Here is a 24,734-nt window from a genome sequence, read left to right on the forward strand (position 1 = left end):
ATCGGTAAGTTCGCTTTGGGGCTGACGCAGCCTCTTCGGACCGACTGTGCCTGCAGACTGGATGATGCGTGCAGCGACAGGCCGGGGGCGCTGGTGGAGACGCCCGTCTAGAAAGGGGTCCAGACGGCTGCCGGGGCGGCAGAGGCTCGTGTGCGCTCCGTTCTAACGGTGCAGCCCTGTTCCGTTGGGGGTTAACGTCTCGCCACTTGAGGCGATGGAGGCCCCCCAACACCACTCTAACTCTGCCCACAGCCACCCGATAACGGGGTGCCAACAGACGCCGAGGATTCCACAAAGCGGGGGCACGTGGGGCAAACGTCGGCAGAGCCGAAACCCGGTTGCCACAGCCCAGGCCGAAATGAAGGCTGTGTTGTCAGTCATGGGTCCTGCGAGCTGTCCTCTGTGCAATGTGTTTTGTAACGTATTTTTCTCATCTACCAAAGGATGAAACGAATAAAATTATTTAAATAGTTTGGCTCTAATAAAATTATTTAAAGAAACAATGGGGTCCATGTCCTCCCTGGCATAAAGGGAAGCACCAGCTCCCGAGAGCTGTACACACCCCCACTTTTTTGGTCCAACCTAACATCCTTTTTATGACCTTAATTTAGGGTTCTAATAAAGTTACACATCATAAAAGAAAAACCGTATCATCCTGAGTCAATTTTCTTCACCCCTCTGAGAAGGCTAGCCCACCCCTCACCCCGGTGCCGGGCGGCAGAGGGCCGCGTAGGGGTGGCTAGGCAGGAATCCGTCGCCCCAAATTCGTGAAACATGCCAACATTTACGCACCACGGTGATGGCTCAGTGGACAAATGCTCGCCACCTGACTCTACGGCGGAGTGTCGACAGAATCGAGCCGCGTCCCTCCACCGCCAGCATCCGTGAGGGCGACTTCCATCACGCTCTGGGTGCAAAGAAGAGGCAGGAAAGAGTCACGCGGCCGCCGGAGGACTTCCGCCTCGCGGAAGCTTCCGACCTTTGGTGCGAGACAAATCGGCACTTCGCGGTCTGCTGAGAGGCGCGCGCTTAGGGTAAAAGCAAACGGGAATCGAACCAATACTGGGCACCAGTGTGGCCTTCGTCAGCCCCGAGGCCTCACGAGCAAAAGGGAGACGGGAGGGCGGGGCACACGGACTCCGGACAGGAGCGGGACCGGGCTGATGGGGCCGCGCTACTTAAACTCCTCACGCTTCAGGACGTGTGACTGGAAGGGAAACGGAGCACGTCAGCGGGGGAGGGACCGTCCCGTGGGCAGGGACCCTGTCCCCGGCCAGGCCACCTGACCCACCCTCCACGACGCTGTTCTAATGCCTGTAAATCTGCAGACCCAGGCCTGGCAGTGGCCTGCAGCCCAGACCCCGGGCCGGGAGAGGAGGAGAATGTCCCAGTGAGACATGGGGTCGTTAACTCCAAGTTCAAAGCACCAGTGATTGTCCCTCTGAGAATGCGATGGATCACCTGACATGAACTCGAAATGCCTGCAAAAGGCAACAGGACAAAACCCTGGTGGCACTGGGTCTGGCGGGAGGGACAAGGGAGGGGCGTGCGGGCCAGGGCTGCGGGAACGAGCTCTGCTGCTTCCGGCCCCTGCGGACAGGTCCCTGCGAGTCTCCAGTCTCCTGGGGCCGCCAGGACCAGACCAGATGATGCACGCGGGGGCGGGGGAGGGGCAGGGCCCAGCAGGGCAGGCAAGGGCAGGCGGCGGCACTGTCGTGGCCAGAATAATCACAGGGACCTGGGATTTCCCGTTGTCTCGTGAGAGATTCGGGGACGGAAGACTGTCCGCCCCATTCTGCTGGCGCATTCGGGCTGGAAGCCGACGCAGGCACTGTGATGACCCGCCGGGCCCAGGCGGGGCGGGTCAGGAGGTCCCCCCTCACTTCGTGGCTCGGCTGTCCTGCCGCCCCCAAACCCTGGGGCCGGCTGTGTGTGCAGGAAGCCGGCCACGCTCGGCGGAGACCGGGGCTCCACGCCCCGGGGGGGCCGCTCGGTTGCTATGAGACCTCCCACTCTCGTCCATGCTGAGCACCGTGCGCCTGACCTCCCAGGGCTGTCCCCAAGTCTGCTGGGGAGCTATGTGCACCCCGGATCTGGGTTGGGCACTCTGGCCCCTCTGACAGCCTGGGAACTGCTGTGTGGGGGGCAAGAGGCTCCACTCCGGGCCGACCTCCAACCCCAGTTAGGCTCATCAGGCCTAGGACTCCGGAGGGGAGCCAGGATGGGCCTGGGTCATTCCCAGGCTGGACCGCAGGGGCCCTCCTCATGCAATGACCCAAGATGACCTCTGGGTGGTGCCCATGACCATGGACACCAGTCCCCTCGGCCTCCCAGGAGGCCTTGAGCCTGCACTTGGGGGGGTGCATGTGGGGGGGTCTCTGTCTTCAGCTTTACTTCTCCTCCTGAACCCCTAAAGCATTCTTTCGCCCTTTCACAGCTCGTCGAACCCCAGTCTTGAGAAAGGGCGGGGCAAAGAGGAGGCGGCGGCTCCACGAGGGGGGATCTGAGGCCCGGCAGGTGTGAGTCTGCAGGAGCAGTGCGTGGGGAGACCCGGCTGGGGTGCCAGTGCCCACCGGGGCTTTGCAAATCCTCGTCTTGTCACAGGATCCTTTTCCAGCCACTCTTAAGCCAAACGTGTACACAGTGTGGCCACTAGGCGGCCCTGGCAGGAGCAGGGTAGGAGGCTCCCCGCTCTGGAGGCCTTGGCCTCGGGCGGCACCAGGTGCCCAGAGCCCACGTGTGAAAACTAACACTCGAGAGGCAGCTCTGTGGGGGGCAGATGCCACAGACTGGGGTGCAATCCAACCGAGAGCGGCTGCAGGGCACCCCGAGGGCCGCGGCTGCCCACGTCTCCCGCGGAGGCCCTGCACATGGGCGGGGCATTGGCCTGTCCCCAAGTCCTCAGCAGGGGGCGGAGGCCGCCGCGCCCCTCTCCAGAAGTCGTCACTGGTGATCCAGGCTGTGCAGGGCCCGCACGGGAACGGTGGCCGACCGGCCAGAACCGATGAGCGTGACCACAGCCCAGGGGTCCACCCCGTCCCCCACCCGGCACCTGGTGGAGGAAGGCAGGAAGGGAGGGGAGGAGGGTAGTTGTACCTGGGAGGGCTCGGAGGGCAAGGCCAGGGCAGCAGAGAGGCCTCCGCTCCCCGTGCTGGGGTAGAGACGCCGAGAAAGGGGGCAACAGGAACGGACCAGATTGGAAGGAGGGGCGCGGGCAGGCTCTGTCTGCGGCCCCCAGCACCACCCCGTTCCAGGCCCGCCCGGCTCGCCCAGGGGGAGCTCGGCCGCCGGGCACGGCGGAGTCGCACAGGCGGGCCAGGGCGGCGGGCGGCGCCGGCGTCCTCCACCGCGGGGCCTGGGGACGGCTCTCACGCGGCGGCCTCTCGGCCTGCACCGCGGCCCACCTGCCCCTGCGTGCGTCGCCCGCTGCACCTGCGCCACTGGTCTGCCCCAAAGGAACCAGCGGTCGGGGAGGGAGGGAGAACAGGACTGAAGCCCGGGGTCACGCGTGGCACTCTGGATGCCACCAGCGCCTGGCGCCTCACCGCACACAGCCCGGGAAGGCACAGTGACAAGGCCCCGAGCCCCAGGGGGCCACCCTCGAGCCCGTGCCTCCGTGACGTGCGTGGCCCAGAAGAACGGGGTCCGAGGGACGACACTGGTCACCAGCAGCCCCGCCTCCCTGCCGATGCTGCACAGCGGTGGCCGGTGGCCCCCGGCTCAGAGCATTCCCTCAGGAGCGGCGCCAGGAACGGGCCTCTGGGGGGCGCAGTGGAACCGGGAAAGGGGAGCGTGAGCGGACGGCCAGGCCAACCCCGTCCTGGGCAGTGCGGGGCAGGCTGGGGCAGCCGGCGGCAGTGGCCCTGAGCGGGGCGGGGACAGATGCGTCACGCAGAGCCAAGGCAGCACCACCACCTAGGGGCACGGGGTGGGGGCCGGCCAGGTGCTCCAGGAACCTCCACGCGGTGCCGGCAGGGACCGTCCACAGCCAGGACACGAATCGCTCGTCTCTGCCACCAGCCCTCCGAGCTCCACCCCGCCACACAGGCACACTGACTCCCGCCCAGGGCACATGCGGCCACCAAGGCAAACCCGCAGCCTCGAAAACCCGCCCCCGGACATCCCAGGGCACTTCGCGGCACATAGAGTATCCGGGCACCCCCGGCATCCCGAATGGTGTCCGCTGTGAGCAGAAGACGTGGGCACACGGCGCCTGGTGCGGACACGGCCGGGGGGGTCACAGGCCTTCACTGCACGAAGGTGCAAACAGGCTCTTTGGTGGCTGCAGGTCACGGCCTCAGGGGGAGTTCCTGGAAACGCCCTTCCCCCACCGGCACCCCCTGGCCACCGCCCCCCCCCCGGCCCCTGCCGCCCCCCACTCCGGCCGCCCCCACCCACCCCACTCCAGGGACCGACCCACGTCCACAGTCGCCACGTGCTTTGGTGGCCTCTCGACATCCCGCTGACCTCATTTCCAGGGGAACTGTAAAGACGGCTGTCCTCAGCACCTCTGTCGCCTGGGGGTCACCAGAAGCCTCGGGAGTGAGCTGCGTGCGAGATGGAAAGCTGAAGACCGAGGCTTGGAGGCACCAGAGACCCCCCTGGAGGACTGTGCCGCCTGCCCCTCCCAAGAGCCCCCCCACCATGAGGCCACATCCCTCCCTCCCGTGTTTCAGCCCCCAGATCCTAAGCCGGGTGGGGAGGGGGAGCCGGATGGCATTAGTCGAGAGAGCACCCCAGAAGGAAGGAAAGGGACGGTTCCTGTGCTCAGGGGCCACAGGGGACAGAGCTGGAAGGGAGGCTGGGAGAACCGAGTGGGCAGGACAGACGGCAGCTCAGGGCCTCACCAGTGGCTCTGGCAAAGCCTGGACCGGAAGCCTCCAAAACCTGGGGAGGAAAAGGGCAGGTGTCACTCGGGCAGGGCAGTGTTTGTGTTATTGATCTATGTGCTGAGTCGCTCCTGCGGCCAAGCTGGCTGGCTTCCCCGTCCTCTGTCCTCACCTGGAAAACCCCAAGCCCAGCTACAGGCCTGCAGCCGCCCGCCCTGCTGCCTCTGGGCTCCCGGCCACCACAGGACACAGCCAGCTGAGGACACAGCCAGCCACGGTCTCATAGACACACAGACTCACGCCACGACCCACTGGCCACAGGACCATAGCAACAGTGGGCACACCGAACCCCTAATCCAGTCGCCAGCCACTCAGCAGCCACGATCTCACAGAAACCGGACCACGCTGCTCCCCCAGCAAAACCTCCCGTCTTCCCACTGAGCTTATGAGTGAAGCCCGGTCTCCAGCTCCGCTCGCCAAGGCCACGGGCATCGCCCTCCCGGGCGCTGGGCTCCTGCTCGCCCACCCTTCTGCCAACGCGTCACACCTCGGGGGCATTTGCGGGTGCCCCCAGCTCAGGACTCAGGATGGGGAGTAATGGCACCCGCCACCGAGATGCAGCTTCACGTGGCGAAGCGAGGCGGACGCAGCCTGCAGGGTGAGCCCACACGGCGGCAGCACCCGCCGGCAACCGGCGAGGCCCAAGCGAACCGCCCCGTGAAGCCCACGGCGCCTTCCGTGGACGCCAGCGGAGCAGTGACAGGGCCGCTGTCCCCCGGCTGTGCACGCGGAAGGTGCCCTTCTGTTGAGACTCTCCGAAGATAGTTCTAAACACCAGCCCGGGGACCAATTACCAGCAGCGGCTTCAAGCAAAAAATGATTATTAATACAGAAACATTTTAATCCATTTGTGGTCTGTTATTCCCTAATGATTTACGAGATAAACAGAAACAAGCCTGTTTTGACCGTTTGTGGAGTTAAGTTTCAGGGGAAAATCTATATAATAATCACCCGACCACCAAGCAGGCACATGGCCCCAAATCGGACCCCAAATCCCCGGATGCGTGTGGGACACAGAGGTGGCCACCTGGACACTACAGACGTCAGGGCAGCATCTCGACCTCCGCCCAGGCGGCCGTCACCGCCCCCCGAGGGCCCAGATAAAGCGCCAGCCGCTAACGGCCTCACCACCTCGTCCTGGGACACGGAACCAGCTGGAGTGCCCTGCGAGGGGGCCCGCTCCGGCATTACGCTGCGAGGCCGGGCAGTGCGCAAAGAGGCAGCGGGCACACACAGGTCAGCGGCCAGTACGCTCTGGGACGGAGGGCGTCCGTCGGTCCCCTGCACGCCCCAGAAAGAGGCTCCCGGGGGGCCGGTTACACCTCATGCTCAGAAGGGTGGTGGCTCCCCAGCCTGAGAACCCCGAGCCCACTCACGGCCACACTCTTTTTAAGGCCCGTGGCCCTCCCTAGGGAACCGCGCCTGGGGCCACGTGGCGGGCACACCTGGTGCGATGTGACCCACAGCGCTGGCCAGCACCGGCTCCCTTCTCACCCATTACACGCCTTGCACTTCTCTGAGCCAGGCACTGGGTGACAAGGGACGTGGAGCCTGCGCGTAGTCGCCTCACAAACACTTACACAACGTGCATGTTCCCGGCAGACTCGGCCACCACTGAGCTCGCAGGCGACCCGCACACCCATGGGTGCCCCGTGGAGAGGCGTCCCAAGGGCCCCAGACAAACACGAGGATGGGGAGAGGGGAAGCAGGGGTGCCAGCTGAACCGGGACCTCAGTGCGGGGAGAAAGCAGACCCCGCATCCGGCAGACGACGAGGCCGCGGGCCAAAGACGGGGACGGAGGCCTGGGGGGGACACACCTGGCGGGGCCGCCGGGCAGCGCTGGGCTGGGCTGGCGTGACAAGAACATCTACAAAAAAAAAAAAACTATAAATAACATTTCACTTTATTCTGAAAGACCACTTTCCACCATATAGGGGAAAGGCAAGGATGTCCACTCTCACTAACTCAACATAATGATGGAAATTCTAGCCAGTGCTAAGGCAAGAAAAAGTAACACGAGGCTTACAGATCAGAAAGAAAAAAATAAAACTGGCCCTATTTGCAAACTACATGATTGTCTATATAGAAAAATCCAAAAGAATCTAAAAACAAAACAAAACTCCTAGAATAGATGAGTTCAGCAAGGTCACAGGATACAAGATAAATATACAAAAATCAACTGAATTTCTATATACTACCAATGAACAAGTGGACACATACATGAAAATACAATGCATAATCACTCAAATAAAATGAAATACTTAAGCGTAAAGCTTACAAAACATGCCAGGACTTGTATGCTGAAAACTGCACAATGCTGACGAAATAAACCAAAGCAGATCTCTGAATACATGGACCATACATACTGTGTTCATGGACTGAAAGACTTGACATATAGTAAACATGTCGTCCTCCTTAAACTGACATACAGGTTTAACCCAAGTCCTAGCAAAATGCCAGCAAAAAATTTCTGCAAGCATAGACAAGATTATTCTAAGATATATGTGCAAAGGCAAAGGGACTAGCAGAGCTAAAAATTCTGAAAAGGAATAAAGTGGCAGGAATCGATCCACCTCATTTCAACACTTACGGCTACAGTATCGAGGCTGTGCGGTTTTGGCGGAGACACATAAACCAATGGAACGAAACTGAACACAGAAATACATATGCCTGACCGACCTTTGATAAAGCTGAGAAAGCAGTTTAATGGAGGAAATATAGGCTTTTCAAAAAATGGTGCTGGAGCAACTTATCTATAGGCAAATAAATAAATAAATAAATAAATAAACTCGACCTAAGTTTTGCAACTTTTACAAAAATTAACTCAGAGCAGATGTGGACTTAAAAAAGGTAAAACTCTATAACTTCCAGGAGAAAAAAATAGAAGAAAATCTTCAGGATCTAGGGCTGACCAATAATTTCTTAGACTTGGCAACAAAAGCACCATTTACAAAAGAGAAAATAAAGAAAACTGATAAATTGGACTCCATGAAAATTTAACGTTCGCTCTGCAAAAGAACCCTGTTAGGATGAAAAAAAGAGCTACAGAGTAGAAAATATTTGCAAACCACATATCCAGCAAAAGACTAGTATCTAGAATATATAAAGAGCTCTCAAAACTCAACGGCAAGAAAACGATCCCATTAGAACATGGACATAGCAATGAAGAGACAGTCCACCAAAGAGGATAGACAGGTGGCCATAAGGACACAAAAAGATGTTCAGCTTCATCAGCATCAGGGAAACACAAGTTAAAACCAGAATAATAGATCGCGACACGCCTATCGGAATGGCTAAAAAAAAAAAAAAAAAAAAAAAACCGGTAACAACATCAAATGCTGGAGTGGATGCAGAAAACCCCTCATACATTCCTAGCAGGAAGGTAAAATGGTACAGCCACTCTGAAAACCGTTTGGCTGTTTCTTTAAAAAGTAAACATGCAACGACCATACCACTCAGCAATTGCAATTCGGGGGCATTTATCTCAAAGAAACACACAAACTCTGTACATGAATGTTTAGCAATTTTATTTGTCATAGCCCCACACTGAACACAATCTAGATGTCCTTTGCCGGGTCAATGGTCAAACAAACGGTGGATCATCCGCACCATGGAATACTACTCAGCAATGAAGAGGGAAAAAAACATTGACATATGCAATAACCTGCATGAATCTCCAAAAAACTATGTTGAGTGGGAAAAGCCAGTTCCATAAGGTTACACGCTGTATAATTCTACTCATATAACAGCCTTGAAATTACGAGATTGTCAAAATGGAGGCAAGATTGGAGGCGAGATCAGGTGTTGCCAGGGGTTAAGGTCAGGTCGGGGATGGAAGAGAAGCAGCTAAGGGAGCCGGCTGTGAAGGAAATGTTGACTGTATCAGTGTCAAGGTCCTGGCTGTGACTTTGTTTCGAGATGTTACTAAACTGGGTAGAGTCAGGCCCCCCCGTTGTTCCTTACAACTCCAAGTGAATCCACAATGATCTCAACATACAAAGTTTAACTGGGGCGGAGGGTGGAGTGGGGGTAGGAGGGTGGGAGGAAGCATTTTTAGCTTGCCATCAGCATAAAAACGGGCAGTGGGCAGAATCTGAACTGCTAAACTCCTGATTCTTTGTTGGTCATATTATTGTAAATAACCTTCTCCCAGTTTGGGGCTTGAATTTATATTTATATTATCTTCTGAAGAAGATAAATTCTTACTTTTAATTCATCTATTTTTTTTTCTTTTAGTTAACCTTTTATGCCTTAACAAATCTTATTCTACTCCGAGGTCATAAAAATATTCTATATTTTTTCCTGCAAGTTTTAGTTTTGTATTTCACATTTCAGCTTCCGGTCTATCGAGATTTTAATTTCTGTGCACGAGGTAAGGTAGGGATTTAATTGCACATTTTTCTACATGAATAAGCAATACAGTGTCCATCCAGCCTGTCACCAGAGGTCTACGACTCTACCAGCATCATAAGCACTTCCAGCATTTGCCTGGCCCTCTTTTGGGGCTATATTTTATTGGCCAAACTGTCTAACCCTAGGCCAATACTACAATGCCTCCTAGTAAGCCAAGGCCTCGTCCTTTTCAAAAAGAAGCGTCTGAAGTATCTGTAGGCTTTTGGTCTTCCGTATACATTTTAGTCAGCTAGTCCCACTCCTGTGAAAACCTGTGGGAAGTCTGATTGGAATTATACAGAATCAGTAGATCAATTTGGGGAAAAATAACTCTGCAATAACTCCTAGTATGTCTTTCTATCCATAACACTGGCACTTTTTCTATTTAAGTCGCCCTTAAAGGTTTCCAATAAAGTTTAGTTATGTCCCCCAGACAGGCCATGCTTTATTCCTAGGTACCCTAATTTTTTAAATCACTGTTGTAAACGGTATATCTTAAAACTTATTTTTTTTTTTTTTGTTAACTATTCATGGTAAATACAAATGCAACCGATTTTGGTATACCTGATTTTCTATGTCCAAGCCACCTTATTAAACTGTTATTCCTAATAATTCGTATATTACTGAAGTTTTTCTATGTTAAAAAAAAATCATCTGTAAACAACAAGTTTTCTCATGTTGCAAACATAAGGTTAACTTTTCTTGTCTCAGTGAACAAAATTAGAACCCCCGGGGTGTAATGAACCAAGGCGGCGGTGGCCGGCACCCTTATCTTGCTCTGGTTTTAGAGAGAATGTTTATAACATTTCTCCATTAAAATCTTGTTTCCTGCAGAGGTTTGGCAAGTAGTCTTCATCGCATTAAAAATAACCTATTGCTAGCTGCTAAGAGTCTTTACTTCTTTAAAACGTGAATTAGTGAATCTTACCGAGTGCTTGCGCGCTGCCCATTCAAGGTGGTCTCATGCTTTTCAACCTCCAATCTGTTCACGTAAAGATGTTTATAGTTTTTCAAATATTAACCTGCTTTTGTAATTTTTTTTTTGGTGGGGGAACAACTTGGCATGATACAGTACCTTCATTGGGCCACTACCGACTTCATTCTCACAGTATTTTGTTTAGAAACATCGCGTGTATATTCGTGAGCGAAACCAGGTTTTCTCTTGCAGGCTGTCCTGTCCGGTTTGAGATCGAGGCTATACTGGCCTCACAGAATGAACCAAGGGGAACCTTTCTTATTTTAGACTTTGGAAGAATTTTTAGAATATAGGAACTTTCTGTTCCTTAAAAATTTGGCAAAATTTACCTATAAAATAACCTGCACCTGGCATTTTCTTTGTGAGAAGACTATAAACTATGAGTCGACCGCTTTATGATTATAGGACTACCAGGGTTCTTAAATTTGTTTTTAAAATGATATTCTTTAAGAAATGCATCCATTTCTTCAAATTTTAAATGTTACCATATTATCTTTATTTTAAACTTTGCTGGATCTATCTATAGTTATGATCTTTTTCGTTACCAATAGTCATTTTTTCTTGATTTCTTTCACTTTTTCTTGATTACTATTACCCAAAAGTTTTCTATCTTCCTATTTCATCAATCTCTTTAAAGAATGAACTTTGGCTTTATTGAAACCTTCAACTGTAGCTGTTTTTATGCTTTTTTTCCTCCCAGTTTTAAGCACTGATTGGAATTCAGCGTGAGCCTTGCCCTCGAGAAGCTTCCAGTTTAGAGGAGCACACACAAGCGGCCTCCCGTCCACCCGCAGATGGAGTGAGGTCCGCGGGAGGCGCAGGGCAGTGTGCGAGGGGGTGTAAATCAGCTCCGTTCAGCCTCCCGCCGAGCCGGAGCCCTCACGGCCACCTCATGGTCTTTGCTCTTTGCGTGGCTTCCCCCCACTTTCCACCCTGCGGCCCGGGGCCCCCACCGCCCAGAGACGGGGCGCCTTCCCCTCCCGGGACAGTCCCCAGCACCTCATACACTCCACCCCCTTTCTTTGAGCCAGCGTCTAACCCTGACGCCCTTTGGAGTTACACCCTATTTTTCCTCTTTTCCTCCAGACTTGTAGCAAGAGCGGTCCCCACCTAGTGGCCCGGCTTCCTCCCGCCCCCGCCCGGGTTTGGCTTCTGTTCCTGCCCTGCTGGACAGGCCGCCTCGAAGGTCACAGGGGGGCAGGCGGCTCTGTGGGCCACCGCCCTGGACGGCCACCTGCACCACTCCGCACACCCCCTGCCCTGCTCCCCACCAGCACGCTACGGTTATAAATCCCACAGCCAGGACGAACACCCATTTTTCCCTAGGAAATTCTGTTTTGGAAAAAAATGTATACTATTTATACACTCTTCCTTGGTAAAACAGTTTTTACCAATCTAAAGTCACTCTGTTGGCTGAGAAATGTAGAAATGCATTATGCATAACTCATTTTTCTCAGTCTTCATGTTTATATTACATTTAAATTCAAATTTTCTAATTTGCTTTGCTTTTAAATATTTAATGTTTATTACACGTGAATCTATGAGATGCCGAGCAACAAGCAGTTTGTGAGAAGCAGCGATGCGAGCTCAGCATCTTCAGCTTCTAAAGCACTTTCATTACCTCGCTCCATCTCGTCTTTAAAGCTGCCCTGCGAAGACACAGACTGTCCTCATTCTCGGAGCCGCAAACTAAGGATCAGAGAGGCCCAGTTTCTTCCCTACGGTTACACGGCCAATTTAGACTCAGGATTTGAACCTAGAGCGTCTAAATCCTACATTCTTTTCTTTAAATCATGCAAAACGACAGCTTTCTTCTCCTCGGGTTTCACCATTATAAAGGAAAATAGGAAACTATTTCATTTTTGTCTCTTCTTGAGCAGATGTCAGGGAACCACAGCCTCAGGCCAAAGCCGACCCACTACTTGTTGTATACATAAAGTTTTATTAGAACACAGCCGCACAGTCATTTCCTTTCTGTCTAGGCTGCTTTCACACCATGATGGCAGAGTGGAGCATTTGCGATAGAGACATGTGACCTCCAAAGGTAGAAAATATTTTCTCTTTGTTAACGACCGCCGCGATGCCGGCCCACCCCGGGCGAACGTCAGCATCTCTACAGCTGGGATTAAAGTGTCACTATCTTTTAAAAGCTCCCCAGATGATTTTCATATGCAGCTGAGGTCAAAAGCGACCCTCCCGTGGTAGCGGGCAGAGTGGGGAGTGTCAGCTCTCAGAAATGTGCCTGAGGGCGAGAAGAACCACCATGGGCGCACACACACACACGCGCACACACACACAAACACCAAAAAAACAAAATCCTGCTGGCACCTTTCTATCCCCGGGACGTCAATCAGCGTTATCTCGAGGCCACCCCATCGGCAGATCCTGCCGTCCTCGGTAACCGCTGCCAGGAACTCCGCAAATCTGAAACGCGCCCCGTGACTTCCTCTCTGCCCTTCCTACAGCGCTTGGCCCCCCGTGGCCACGGGCTATGGATGCTGAAACTGCAGTGGTACCAAACCCTATATGTACTTTTCCCTCTACAGACATCTCTCTGCTAAAGTTTAATTTATAAATTAGACACGATGAGAGTAACAGAAATAACAAGATGGACCAACCATAACAGCGCACGATAATGAACATGGACTCTCTCTCCGAGAAGCCTATTGCACGGTGCGCAGTACGTAGACACAGCGGGGGGACGATGGGCACCCCAAGCGGGACACTGCGGGGTTTCGCCACGCTGCTCTGACCGACGCACAGTGTAAAACTTACGAACTGTTTACTTCTGGAACTTTCCATTTTATACCTTCAGACTGCAGTTGACTGCAGGTGACTGAAACTGCAGAATGCACAACTACATATAAAGCGAGGCCACGGTAACTTAATTTGTTCATTTAAAAGGTTTTTGATCGATCATAGATTTGACAGGTGGCTCGGCACCCTGAGCTAAAATTGCCTCATGCCCCCTAGGGAATCCTTTACATTTCATTTTAAATCAGGGAACTAACTTAGTAGAACTTCCTAAATTACAAAAGCACTGTTTCTTATAGGAAAGTTCAGAAATATGGACAAGCAAAACCAAAGTCCTGCGTGGAACGCCACCACTGAAACATGAGCATTGCACATCTGTGCAAAGGTTATGGGGTCGTGCGGCGCCCTCTGCTCTGTGACCTGTTTCGCTTACTACGTCCCTTTCAATCACTACGAAAGCGTCATTTGCAGAATGAACTGTGGCACCAGCATTTAGAGCCACTGTCGCACCTCCCAAACCAGACAGGTAGGTCATACGGTTATCTGCGTGCCACATGATGCTACAGCCATTTAGCAGCTGGACAACCACGAGCGTCGGTGAAGATACCCGAATTCGAGCTGCAGCTGGCGGGAGCGTGAGTCAGTCTCCCCTCCTGTGTGGCCCTGATCCCAGACCCAGGTACAGGTCCTGAACATACTTACGTTCATGCAGACAGACACGCCGGGCGAGCTGTTCCTGCAGCCCTGTCCAAAGCGGCGAGAACTGGGGAGGCGTTAGTTTACACCGCGTGGCATCGATGCTTCGGCGGATGAACAACGGTCGAGCACCAGCAATCGCATAGGGCGCCTGAGCATCGCACTGCCGGTTGCCATGTCTGTGCCAGCACGGATACGTTTCTAAAAACGCACATGCGCACAGAGAAGAGAAAGGGTCCAACAGCTGCCGCCCCGGCACCCGAGCTCCCGCCCTCCCAGGACACGCCCGGACCCCACCAGCACCAACCAGCACGCCGACCTCTGTCAGGTTCGGTGCCCTTCCTTCCGCTCACAGTCGGTTTCTTCATGAATTTGGTTTATTATATCGATGGTTAATTTTCAGCTTGAGCTTCCCAGACCATGCCGGTAATACGCTTGAACCCCGATTCACGCAAAACCAGGCCCACTGTTTTATGCCCTTAGGAAGACTGCTAGCCCCATGAGCCCACAAACATCCAGCCCAAGGCAGAACAGCTTCCTGAACGCCAGCCCGGGCCGCTGAGCAAAAGCTTTGTGGTTCACACTATCACCGAGGGTTCCCCCTTTCAAGGATTTTGCCCTTGAGTTGGCGTCATTTACCACCGCCCTCCTCGCACAGACCCGAGAAGTCATTTCCCATCCTAACGGAGATGTGACAACCTAGCCCTTTGGTTTCTGAGGCAGGCAAAGACCCCCAGGTCTTGGCCGGGCTCTTACGGGCTTCAGTTCCCTGCTTATTGGGGGCACTCTTATTTTTCCTTACTTTCTTAGGTCTCAGCTACACATCTAAACGTGATGGTTCTTAACTTTTACCCTCTATTTCCAAGTGTTGTCTTGCGAGACTGTTTTCAGGTTCTCCATTCTACCGCAATTATGGGAACAGAAGGCAGTGAAAGTGTTCAATCCGTCTAGCATCATGCAGGTGGCTCGTCTCCTCGGCAAAAAGTTTCAGAAAACGGGTGAGGGAGGATGCAGACGAGCGGGTTCAAGCGTAGATGCGTGTGACAGATCTCGAGACTCAGTACAACAAAGCCACAGTGAGCAAATGCAGATTGGCTAAGGACACAGACAGAAAGATGAGCGAGTTTTTAAAGAAGGTCTGCAGAGAGATGGCAGTGCTTCGGGGGCCTGTCCCCCACCCCCGGCACTGCGGGGACCGCCAGCAGGGGCTGCTGTCCCCACCTCAGTGTCAGGAACCGGTGACGGCAGCGGGCCAGCACCCAGGAGGGGACAGGTGCCAAGAATCCCCCGCCCCGCCCCTCTGATTGAAGACGATTTCATTTATGGGGTCAAAAAAATTCCTTCAGAGTCAGATAAAAGGATCATGGGCCCATCATTTACGACGGTGAGTTATCGCGTGTCTCCTGGACTCTGCGGCTTGGGCGCAGGTGGACATGGGAGCAGCGCTTGGCTGACCACTCACGAGGCTGCGCACCCGTCCCCCTTCCAGTCTCAGCTGCCTCCTCCCCACGACGCGGACACCACCCGCCACCCAGAGGCGTAACAGGAATACAACCACACTAATGGAGCCTTTAGCCTATTTCCCGGAGCACGCGCCATAACTGAAATACAGTGAGTGGGCTCAAAGGACCAAGGCAGAGAAGACTGCGTTTAGCGGATCGGCAAGGGGGCGCGCAGACCAGGAAGTTTCTGAAAAATGCCGAGCATCCAACAGGGGCTCGGCCAAGTTTGGCTTCTTGGGTCCACCTTCCGAGGCTGAGCTCCTGGAGCACAGACACTTGGTTGTCTCTAAGCAGAGTGCGTGGGGGGCTTTAACCAGAGAGGGGACATCAGCACAGCTGGGTGTTTTAGAAGGATCACCTTGGAGATGGCGGAGGGTGAAACGGAAGCAAGTAAGACTTAAAGAGAAGCGCGGGGTGGCCCGGGGCGGCGGCTGAGGCCCGCCCAGGGGCGAGCAGCGGGACGCAGCGGCCGGGCCTGCGAACCCGGGCGGCGCACGCAGCGGGAGCGGGATCCGGTGGATGCCAAGTTTCACACGTGAACAGGAGCTGAGTGATTAAGGCCCAGGTGTAGCCGGAGGGTCCCAGCACCAACCGACCCCCCAGCTAGCTCACGTGGAGACTTCCGCCCCTCCCTACTCTTCCCCAACACCTCGCATAGGGTGGGAAGTCACTGCCGCTCCCGGGACTTGTCACATGCTGGTCTCAGGGTCGCACCTCCCAAACCCCACCCCTCAAAAGGAGTGTGGACGAGAGGGGCGGGCCCTGCGCGAGCCCCGCCCCTTCCGCACCGGGCCGCCCCGCCTCCTCCCAGACACAGGTGCCGGGCCAGGAAGCCCTCCTGCTCTGGGCCTTCCGCGCGCCAGCGCTCAGAGCACGGTTAGGGTTAGCGCCACAGGCAAGAAACGCTGGAGGGCCCCTAACCTCCGGGCGGGGCGAGGCAGGACGGGGGCCAGGGCAGGCTGCCCTGTGCGCGAGCCTCGTTTATCCCAGAGGGCCCCACTGACATGCGGCAGCCTCTTCTTGCCCGCAGGGCCTCCTGCAAAGCCCGCAGACACAGCTAGAGGGCCACCCACCAGCACGGAACCGGGGAGTGCGTGCCTGACAGGCAGGGCGATGCCCCCCCAAGGGCCCACTCCTGATTCCCAGAACCTGTGGAGGATTCTGGTCACCGATTCCTGTGTGGGGCTTCCACACCCGAAGCAGCGCCCCGGACACCAGCCGGTGTCCCACAGTCCAACCCAGTCCTGACACTCCACCCGGAGCCAGCACCAGATCCCACGGGTGAAGCGCCGGGTCCCACGGACTGTCCCCCGCCCCACCCGCTTCAGCCACCGCTCACCTGCAAACCCAGGTTCTCTCTCACCTGTGCTTCTGATAGGCTATGGATTGGGGTTCCTGGGAACCCCTCCTTGGGACCAGTCAGCTTGCTGGAGCGGCTCCCAGGTGTCTGAGAAACACTTCATTCAGGAGGTTAGCAGGTACCTACGCAAGCATGCACCTCACAGCAGCCCGCCGCCAGGGGTGACGGAAAGGGGCACAGAGCTCCCGGGCCCTCCAGGCGCCGGGCTCCCCGTATCTCCACGTGTCTGGCACCTGGCCGCTCTCCGAACCCCGTCCTCGGGGTTTCATGGAGGCCTCCTTACCCAGGCAAGGCTGATTAAACCATCGGCCACTGGCGACTGCCTCAACGGCCGGCCTTTCTTCCCCAGGGTGGGGCAGAAAGAAGGGTGGACGATGGAAAGTTCCAGCCCTCTCGTCCCCTGGTTGGGTCTCCTGGCAACCAGCCTCCTTCCTTCCGTCACCTCGGGCTTTCCAAAAGTCACCGCGTTAACCTCGCAAAGACACCGTTACCCCTCTCCTCGCCTGGGAAGTTCCAGGGCTTTCAGGAGCTCTGTGCCAGCCCTGGACAAAGCACAAACACGTATTCCCTGTTAGAACTGTGGACAAAAAAGGGGCCGCCCGGCGGGCCCTACGGACCCAGAGACCGAGAATAACCACAGCGGGTGACCTGAACGCGAAAATTCCTAACTGCGGGTCACGACGGGTGGTCCCGTCCGAGGCCTGTGGCCTCCTTGACGAAGGTCAGCCTCTACCAGAAGTGTCTGCCTACGGTCTTTTTGCATCTAAGATAACAGACCTTGGCAAGGTCAGAGTGTCTCCTCCTCCAGACCCCTCGGGGCACAGCCCCCCACCAGAGCCCAGAGCCCCTCACTGTCGTCTGGTCCCCGGGACCGTCTCTCTGTGTAGACCTTACCCAGCCTGCACCCGCCAGGGTAGGAGAAGTGCGCGTCCCTCCGTTTTGCTTTTTATCCCGCCCCAGAGACCCTCCCGCCCCGCCCCGCTTTCCCTCACCCCCTTAATCCACCACCGGTGGATTTTACAGAACCCTCCTTACAGCTTGTCCTTTGATTCTAACATATAAAATAAGCTGCCAAACTGCCCTTCTCCGGAGCGTTATCTCAAGGAATATTTTTTCAATCCGTTGAGATTTTGCTTCCAGGCAATTGTTGTCAGTTTGTCTCAAATACACTCAAAAATCCTCTATAGGTTTGGCCGTTTTTTACGTTGACATGAATCACAGTGTCACACCTACGAACATGTTAGTTCCGTGGCTGGGGGACTTAAAGATGCAGATGACCTTAAAATAGAGATTAGCCAGGTGGGCCCCATGTGGTAACCTGGGGGGGGGAGTCCTGGTGGGGGAGGGGCGGAGGGGGAGCAGAGGGTCAGGGAGAGAGGTGTGACAGCAGAGGCAAGATGAAAGCCATGCACTCTGGGAAGAAGGTGACCCCTGTTGCTGGCTTTAAACGCAAGCAAGGAGGAAGGGGGCATGAACCAGGGAGGCGGGCACCTCTGGAAGCCAGAAGAGGCGGGGGTTCTACCCTGGAGCCTCCAGAAGGAGCCAGCCGTGCTGACACCTTGATTTTACCCCAGCGAGATGTGGGTCTGACCTCCGGAACTGTAGGCTGGATTGTTCAAGCCGCTAAACAAGTGGTAATTTGTTACAACAGCAAATAGAAAATACGGTCACTATGAGCAACTTTAAGACCACGCCCGCCTGGCACGGCATCCAGACTGCAGTGAGGACGGGGCCCTAGCAGCCGGAGAAATGTGAATCAGAACCCCCAGGCCCCACGGCACACAGGGGAAATGCCATCTGGTGCCGACGGCTCCAGCCCCACACTGAGGGCCCAGCAAATCAGAGGCATTAGCTTTCTCGCCATGGATTCCACCTTTCCTGTGACCCTGTGAGTTATCTTCCTATTTTACAGTCAGGAAAGGCAAAGCCGAAAGATGTCAGATGATTTGCTTAAATTATAACAAATACTGTGACGCCTGAGCCTTGGCTCTTTTCCTGCACATAAGAAGGCCGTCACCGTCATTTTAAAGGTCCTTTTTTCCCCCCTGTACTTTAGGAGAAACATAAATGAAAACATTAAATTTTAAAAGAAAATGATAACTCTTTCCTCTAAATTGTTCCCAGCTGTGGGAGGAAACAACCATTTTAGCTGCCACTGAAATAGGACTAAAGTGGTTAAGATAATTAAAAGACGTAAGCAGAGATAAATAACAAGAGGTTTATGGGAAGAATCAAGGCCACAGGTGTTAGTCCCAATTTCCCAGTAATCCCCAGAAAAGTCTACGGGATTCTAGAACAGGGCAGGCACCAACACCTCCCAAGCAAAGGCTCAGCATAAATCTTTCAAAGATGCCTTTAAGGGGTGCTAAGCAGCTAATTAATACATGGTCTCGTTTCATCTGCACAGAAACGCCAGGGGTTAGACCACCCCTCGGCTCGGATGGAGTCCTGGGGGCTCAGAGACAACCCGGTAATCCATCCGAGATCACTTACTCTATGCTCATAAACGGAGAGGCCTGTTTTTGGAATCTGGACACATAACTCCAGAGTCGTGAGCTTCCCACTCTAGTGCTTGGCCTGGAGAAGTATCTTATTTGTGTTTTAAAAGAAACCAAGGCTATGTAAAGAACTACAATTCAATGACAAGGAGATAAACCAATTAAGAGGTGTGCGAACCAAGGCCATCTCTCCAAAGATATATATAAATGACCAATAAGCACATGAGAAGATGCTCCCCATCTGTCATGAGGGAAATGCACCACGACACGGCCTCCCGCTGCTGGGGTGGCTGTAATAAAAGGGACAGACGATAAGCATTGAGGATGCGGAGAAACGGGAACCCTTATGCACGGCCGGTGGAGTGTAAAATGATGCAGCCACTTTGCAAAACTGTTTGGCAGTTTCTCAAAAAGTTAAACGGAGAACTCCATTCGACCCAGCAATTCCGCTCCTGGATATCTGCTTAGGAGAAATTAAAACACAGGTCCACACGGAGACTCGTTCGCAAGTGGTCACAGCAGCGTCATTGGTATTAGCCACACAGTGGAAACGACCCCAAACGCCCAACGACAGATTTTCGAGTGGAGAAATAAAATGCCGCACGGCCGTACAATGGAATATTATTCGGCAACAGAAAAGGAATGACGTCTCCATAAAGCTACAGCACGGGTGAGTCTCAAAGCATGACGCTACCGAGAAGGTACAATGGCCATATGCGGTTATGACGCCACTTCCACGGAAAGTCCAAAATAGACAAATCTGTAGAGACAGAAGGTAGGTCGGGGGCCGCCTGGGGAGGACAGGGGGGCAGGGGAGTGGGGCGTAACGCCTGGGGGACACCAGGTTTTCCTCTGAGGCGAGGGAAATGAAATTGGGCGGAGCTGGCGGTTTGCTGTAAATTACGCCTTTGAATCGCGAGCTTAGAACAGGCGAATCGTATAGCGCGTAAGTTACATCTACCTGCTTCGGAAGGGAGGGGGTGGCAGAGGCCTCGTCCAACGTCAGGTTCTGCACAAAGCGCTCCCCGTCTGCGCAGCGCCACCCTCTGTGCGCCCCCCCGCCGTCCCCACACTGCAGACGCCCCTGGTGCGGGCACGCCACCAGCCCCCTCCTGGCACCCCGGAGCAGAAAGTGGGGTGCGGTTCCCACAGCGGGCTCCCGACGCCCCTGTCCCCGCCACCCCTCGTCTCGCAGCGCACGCCGAGCCCCGACTCTTCCGAGAGCGCGGGGCGCGCGGCGGGCCGACCCCCGCAACCAATCCCCTCGCGGCGCGGTTGGTGCCCGGGGGAGAGTAATGCACGCCGCCTCTGCGCCCGCTCCTAGCAGGCACCCCACACACACCCGCAAAGGTCGCGGTTGCAGAGAGAGCCGGGAGCCGCGGGCGGGGAGCGCCGGCCTCCCGGGGGAGCGGGGAGCCGCAGGGCCGCTTCCTGGGCGGGAGGGGCGCGCGTGGCGCACCCCGGGCGCGGATGAAGGCAGCGCCGGGCCGAGGCCCCCTCCATGCAGCCGGGGGCGGGGGCGCTTTACGCAGAAGTGGGGGGCTCTGAGCTCGGGGGCGCGGGCCGCCCGCATGTGCAGCTGCTGCCGCCTCCTCCCGAACGTGCATCCCCCCCAGACCCGCCCCGGAGGAGGCGCCCGCCCCGCCCCCCCGGATCTGGGCGGGAGGCGGCGGGGCTGGGCGGCGCCACGGCGGATGGGGGGCGGCCCGCCGTCGGTCCGTCCGTCCGTCCGTCGCGGCGCCGGGGACACTCCCGCCGCCTCCGCTCCGCGCGCTCTGGTCGCTGGGAGCGTGGGCAGGGCCGTCCTGGGCTTCCGCAGACCCGGCCGCCCCCTCTCCGGGAGGAAGACGCACGGGAAGCCGCCGAGCCCCCGCGCGCCGCGGGCGCTGAGGACGAGCCCGGGCGGGGCCCCGGAGCGTCGTGCCTGTCGCCGTCCGCGTCCGGAGCGGCGGCCCGCGCCCTCCCGCCGGCGCCCCGGCCCCCCGCCCCGGGCCGGAGGGGCCCCCACCCTGCCGGGCCCGGGCGACGGCCGGCCGGGGACGCGCGGAGCAGCCGTCGCGGGGCCTCGCCGCGGCCGCCAGCGCCCCAGCCCCGGGGAATGCGGTGGACCCCGGCCCGTGGCGCCTCTCCGTGTCCGGGCTGCGCCTCCTCGCTCGCCTGCCCCGCGGCCACGACGCTCCTGGGCCGCGCCGGCCGGGCCCCCCTCATGGCGGCCAAATGGTTCAAGGAGTTCCCGCTGAACCTGAAGCCCGCGTCGGAGCGCGCCAGGCCCGGCGGCGCCGCGGCCGGCAAGGTGCGCAAGAACTCGGAGGCCGGCGGCGCGGCGCCCGCCCCGGGCAAGGGCCGCAAGAACTCGGCGGCCGAGCCGGGGGCCGGCAGGCCCGGCGCGGGGCCCCCCAAGGACAGCCGGCTGTCCCGGGACAGCCTGCAGGGGCTGATCCAGGCCGCGGCGGGCAAGGGCCGCAAGAACTCGCGGGCCGCCGGCGACGACGAGCCGCACCGCGGCGCGGCGCGGAGCGCGGGCTGCAGCACCTACATCAACAGGCTCATCAAGCTGGACTCGCAGGAGAAGAGCGCGAGGGGCGGCGGCGCCGGCGGCAGCAGCGGCAGCGCCAGCAGCAGCTCTTCCTCCGCGTCCTCGTCGCCTTCCTCCCTGGGCCCCGCCGAGCCGGACAAGGGCAAGGTCGTGAAGCCACAGGACACGGTAAGGGCGCCGCCGCCCCGGGGCCCGCGCGGAGCCGCCTGCCGGGGGCGCCGGTGGGGAGGGGCCCGGCGCGCCGGCCCAGCCCAGGGTCCCCGCGCCCCGGAGGAGCTGAGGGTGCGCCCCCCGCCCCCCGCCGACATTTGGCGACCTCCCGAGAGATCCTTCGAAACCTTCGATTTCTTTTCTTTTTTTTTTTTTTTTAAATCGCTTTCTGGAGACGGAGCGCTCTGCAGAAATCGACGGTCGGTTTCGTCCTGTCCGCAGTTTGGGGGCGGGGGAAGGGTGACTGGGTGCGACAGCCCCGCTTCCTTCAGCGTGACCCCCTTACTGACGGGGTTTAACTTCCACACCCAGGACCGTCGCAAAGCTAGACTGCAACTTTGATCCCTCTTGAGCGTAAGAAGTGTGACCTCTCAACTGGGTGCGGGAGGATTTCAAAGCTGGGGGCGCGGGTCCGGGGGCCCCTCGCCCGCCCCCTCGCTGCTGCTGCGGCAGCGCCATCGCCTCCGCCCCGCAGGGCCCGCAGTGAGAGGCCCCTCGGCTGCCCTGCCACCCCGGGCTACCGCCCTTCCCGCCGGCGGGACTGCCTGTTGCGCGGCAGACACGGAGGATGGGGGCACAGGGCCCTAACGGGCCGGAGCGGGGCCAGGGGACGACAGACCCGCCCAGCGCGACGCAGTGAAAGGGAGTGTGAACACGCGAGGAGACCCACTCGGTTCTCAGAGACGAGTTGGGAGTTTGCTCGTGTTAAACCCACTCTTTGTGGAAAAGGGAGAGGGAGGCGCTCAGACCCAGCTCTCGGACTCCTGCCGGGCGCGCACTTCCTGTCACGGGGACGTTGGTTTTTCTCTTGCCCACGCTTGGGACATGCAGCCGCCAGCACAGACCGTGAGCGACCGCCCGGGGCACTGGGGCACTCGCGCACTCCCGTTCATCCCTCCATTCTTTCCACAGCCATTTGCAGGCGCCTCGCTGTGCCAGGCCCTGGGGGTGGGGCTTGGGGGGAGACGGGGAGACGTGGACAGACAGCTGGGGACAGAGGGCAGAGGACCCAGCTGGTGCAGACACTGGGCAGTGGTCTGCCTGAGGGACTGGATCGTGAGCACCTCGCGGCCGAGGGCTGCGTGTCCCACTTCTTGGGCCTTGCCAGGCGCTGGGACGCAGGACCCACGGTGGGCCGTCAGAACGGGACGGGGAGTGAGTGGTGACCCGTCCTGGTCACCACTCGATGTCCGCGTTTCTTAGGCCACCTCTTCGCAGGAGGAGGGCTCCTATCGTGCCCGCCCCCTCCCTGCTCATCTAAGCCAGCTCCAGTGCTCCCTGTGAGCTTCTGGAAAATGGAACCAGAGGTAGTGGGGCGGGCCGGGGCTTCCTCCCAGAGAATGGGCCCCCTGACCTCCCACGTTGTTGCCCAGCTGCTGAAGAGCAGAAGTATGACGCACGCCCCCACTTGTCCAGGCCCCTGCATATTTTTGGAAGGAAAGGTGCTTTCTGACACATACCAGTCAAAACTCCATGTGGTCGTAGCCTGTGAGGACCAGTCCGCCTGTGAATTATTGGATCTAGAATTCACACGGCACCGTTCATTGCCGACCTATATATTTCTTCAGCTTCTTATTACGAAGCCTTTCTCTTTAGCGCTGTTACAAGTTCCTTGTGGACAAAAAACAGGTCTTGGTCTTCGAGTCCCTAGCCAGTGCTGGTGGACGCTGCGTGAGTGACTTACTTTGACCATATCGCTCAGCAGTTAAAAGACCAAGATCATGGGTTGGCAGTTAAAAGACCAAAATCATGGGAGGGGCAGTAGACCGGAGTCCCTACTCCCCCCCACTCCCCACTCCCACCCCTGCCATCCTTTACCCCAGCAAATGCTTTACTGCTGAGGGAGAGAAAAGAGGGAGAAAACAGCCTTGGGGGTCAGCAGAATTTGGATGAATCGCTGACAATTATATTACCAAAAAAAAAAAAAAAAAAAAAGCAAATGTTTTGTGCAACTGGGTAAGTAACAAGGTCAAGCACAAAGGCCCTCCAGAGCCGGCTGGAGATTCCGACCTCTTTCCAGATCAGCAGGTCGTCAGTAGCCATTTTTCTGCCCCTGCCATTCGCGTGTACGACAGTCCTGAGCAGCTCTCCCCCTCTGGGTCTTTCACAGGTCATCATCTTAGAAGACTATGCGGACCCGTATGATGCGAAAAGGACTAAAGGTCAAAGGGACGCAGAGCGAGTGGGTGAGAACGACGGCTACATGGAGCCCTACGACGCACAGCAGATGATAACAGGTGCGTCACCAGGAGCCACACTTAGTAGGGCTGCGATCTCACTCTCCCTGGGAACGCGCGAAGCGGTAGCCACAGCTCGGGGAAGGGCGTGAGGCGGTCTAACCAGATCCTGCTGACCGGCCCCAAACGGAGTCAAGTACCTACTCAACTAACTGCCTTTATAGTTCCGTTTCAGAATTGGCAGTGGTCTTTCAAGTTTGTCTTAATCCTGTGTAAAAATGACACTTGTGAGTTTGCAGGTCTGCTCAGAATGTGGTCTTCAGGTGTCATTTTTTATATGCATTTCTTGGCTACTCTCAAAACTAATGTCTGTGATGGGGTCATCGACCTGCACCAAGGGACTTTATAATACATGCTTAGAGGACCTCGAGTTGTTAAGAGCCGCAGACACAACGCACTCCTCCGTGTCTTACCATTTAAGGCATGTGTCCTCACACCGAGGTCAGTGATCTCGTCACCTTTCAAATTGGAACAATTCTAACTCGTGAGCTAAGCAGTCCCCTTGTCATTTTTGGTTTCATACTTTTCACTTTTATCCGTGGTTTCCTTAGGTTGGTATAAATGATACTTAGTAACATAGTTACTAGTTATTTGGCTTTAATGGTGAATTTTAGAGGAACTTGTTTATTGGCCTATTTTCCTTAAATATTCTGGAGTCCGCAATGAGGCATGTGGATTTTGAG

General features: G+C 56.4%; 1 protein-coding gene and 1 long non-coding RNA gene across 3 annotated transcripts in view; one reads left to right on the forward strand and one right to left on the reverse strand.

Moving 5' to 3' along the window:
• Window positions 1-21,725, reverse strand: LOC107504715. Of its 2 annotated transcripts, XR_001595525.2 has the most exons (5): window positions 21,605-21,725; window positions 4,848-4,887; window positions 4,468-4,547; window positions 793-907; window positions 1-434 (listed from the first exon to the last, which is right to left on the reverse strand). It is a non-coding gene; the product is annotated as an uncharacterized LOC107504715 (long non-coding RNA). The 2 variants fall into 2 exon arrangements; XR_004955215.1 differs by lacking the exon at window positions 1-434 and having other exon boundaries at window positions 483-907.
• The window catches only part of SHE (Src homology 2 domain containing E), a 14,712-nt gene continuing 11,144 nt past the window's right edge, over window positions 21,167-24,734 (forward strand). The window contains exons 1-2 of the mRNA XM_016134131.2: window positions 21,167-21,772; window positions 23,925-24,051. Coding sequence (XP_015989617.2) covers window positions 21,167-21,772; window positions 23,925-24,051 — 733 coding nt within the window. The remainder of the gene's footprint in view (window positions 21,773-23,924; window positions 24,052-24,734) is intronic.

The sequence above is a fragment of the Rousettus aegyptiacus genome, unplaced genomic scaffold, assembly GCF_014176215.1.
Source record: "Rousettus aegyptiacus isolate mRouAeg1 unplaced genomic scaffold, mRouAeg1.p scaffold_m13_p_17, whole genome shotgun sequence".
NCBI classification, from domain to species: Eukaryota; Metazoa; Chordata; class Mammalia; order Chiroptera; family Pteropodidae; genus Rousettus; species Rousettus aegyptiacus.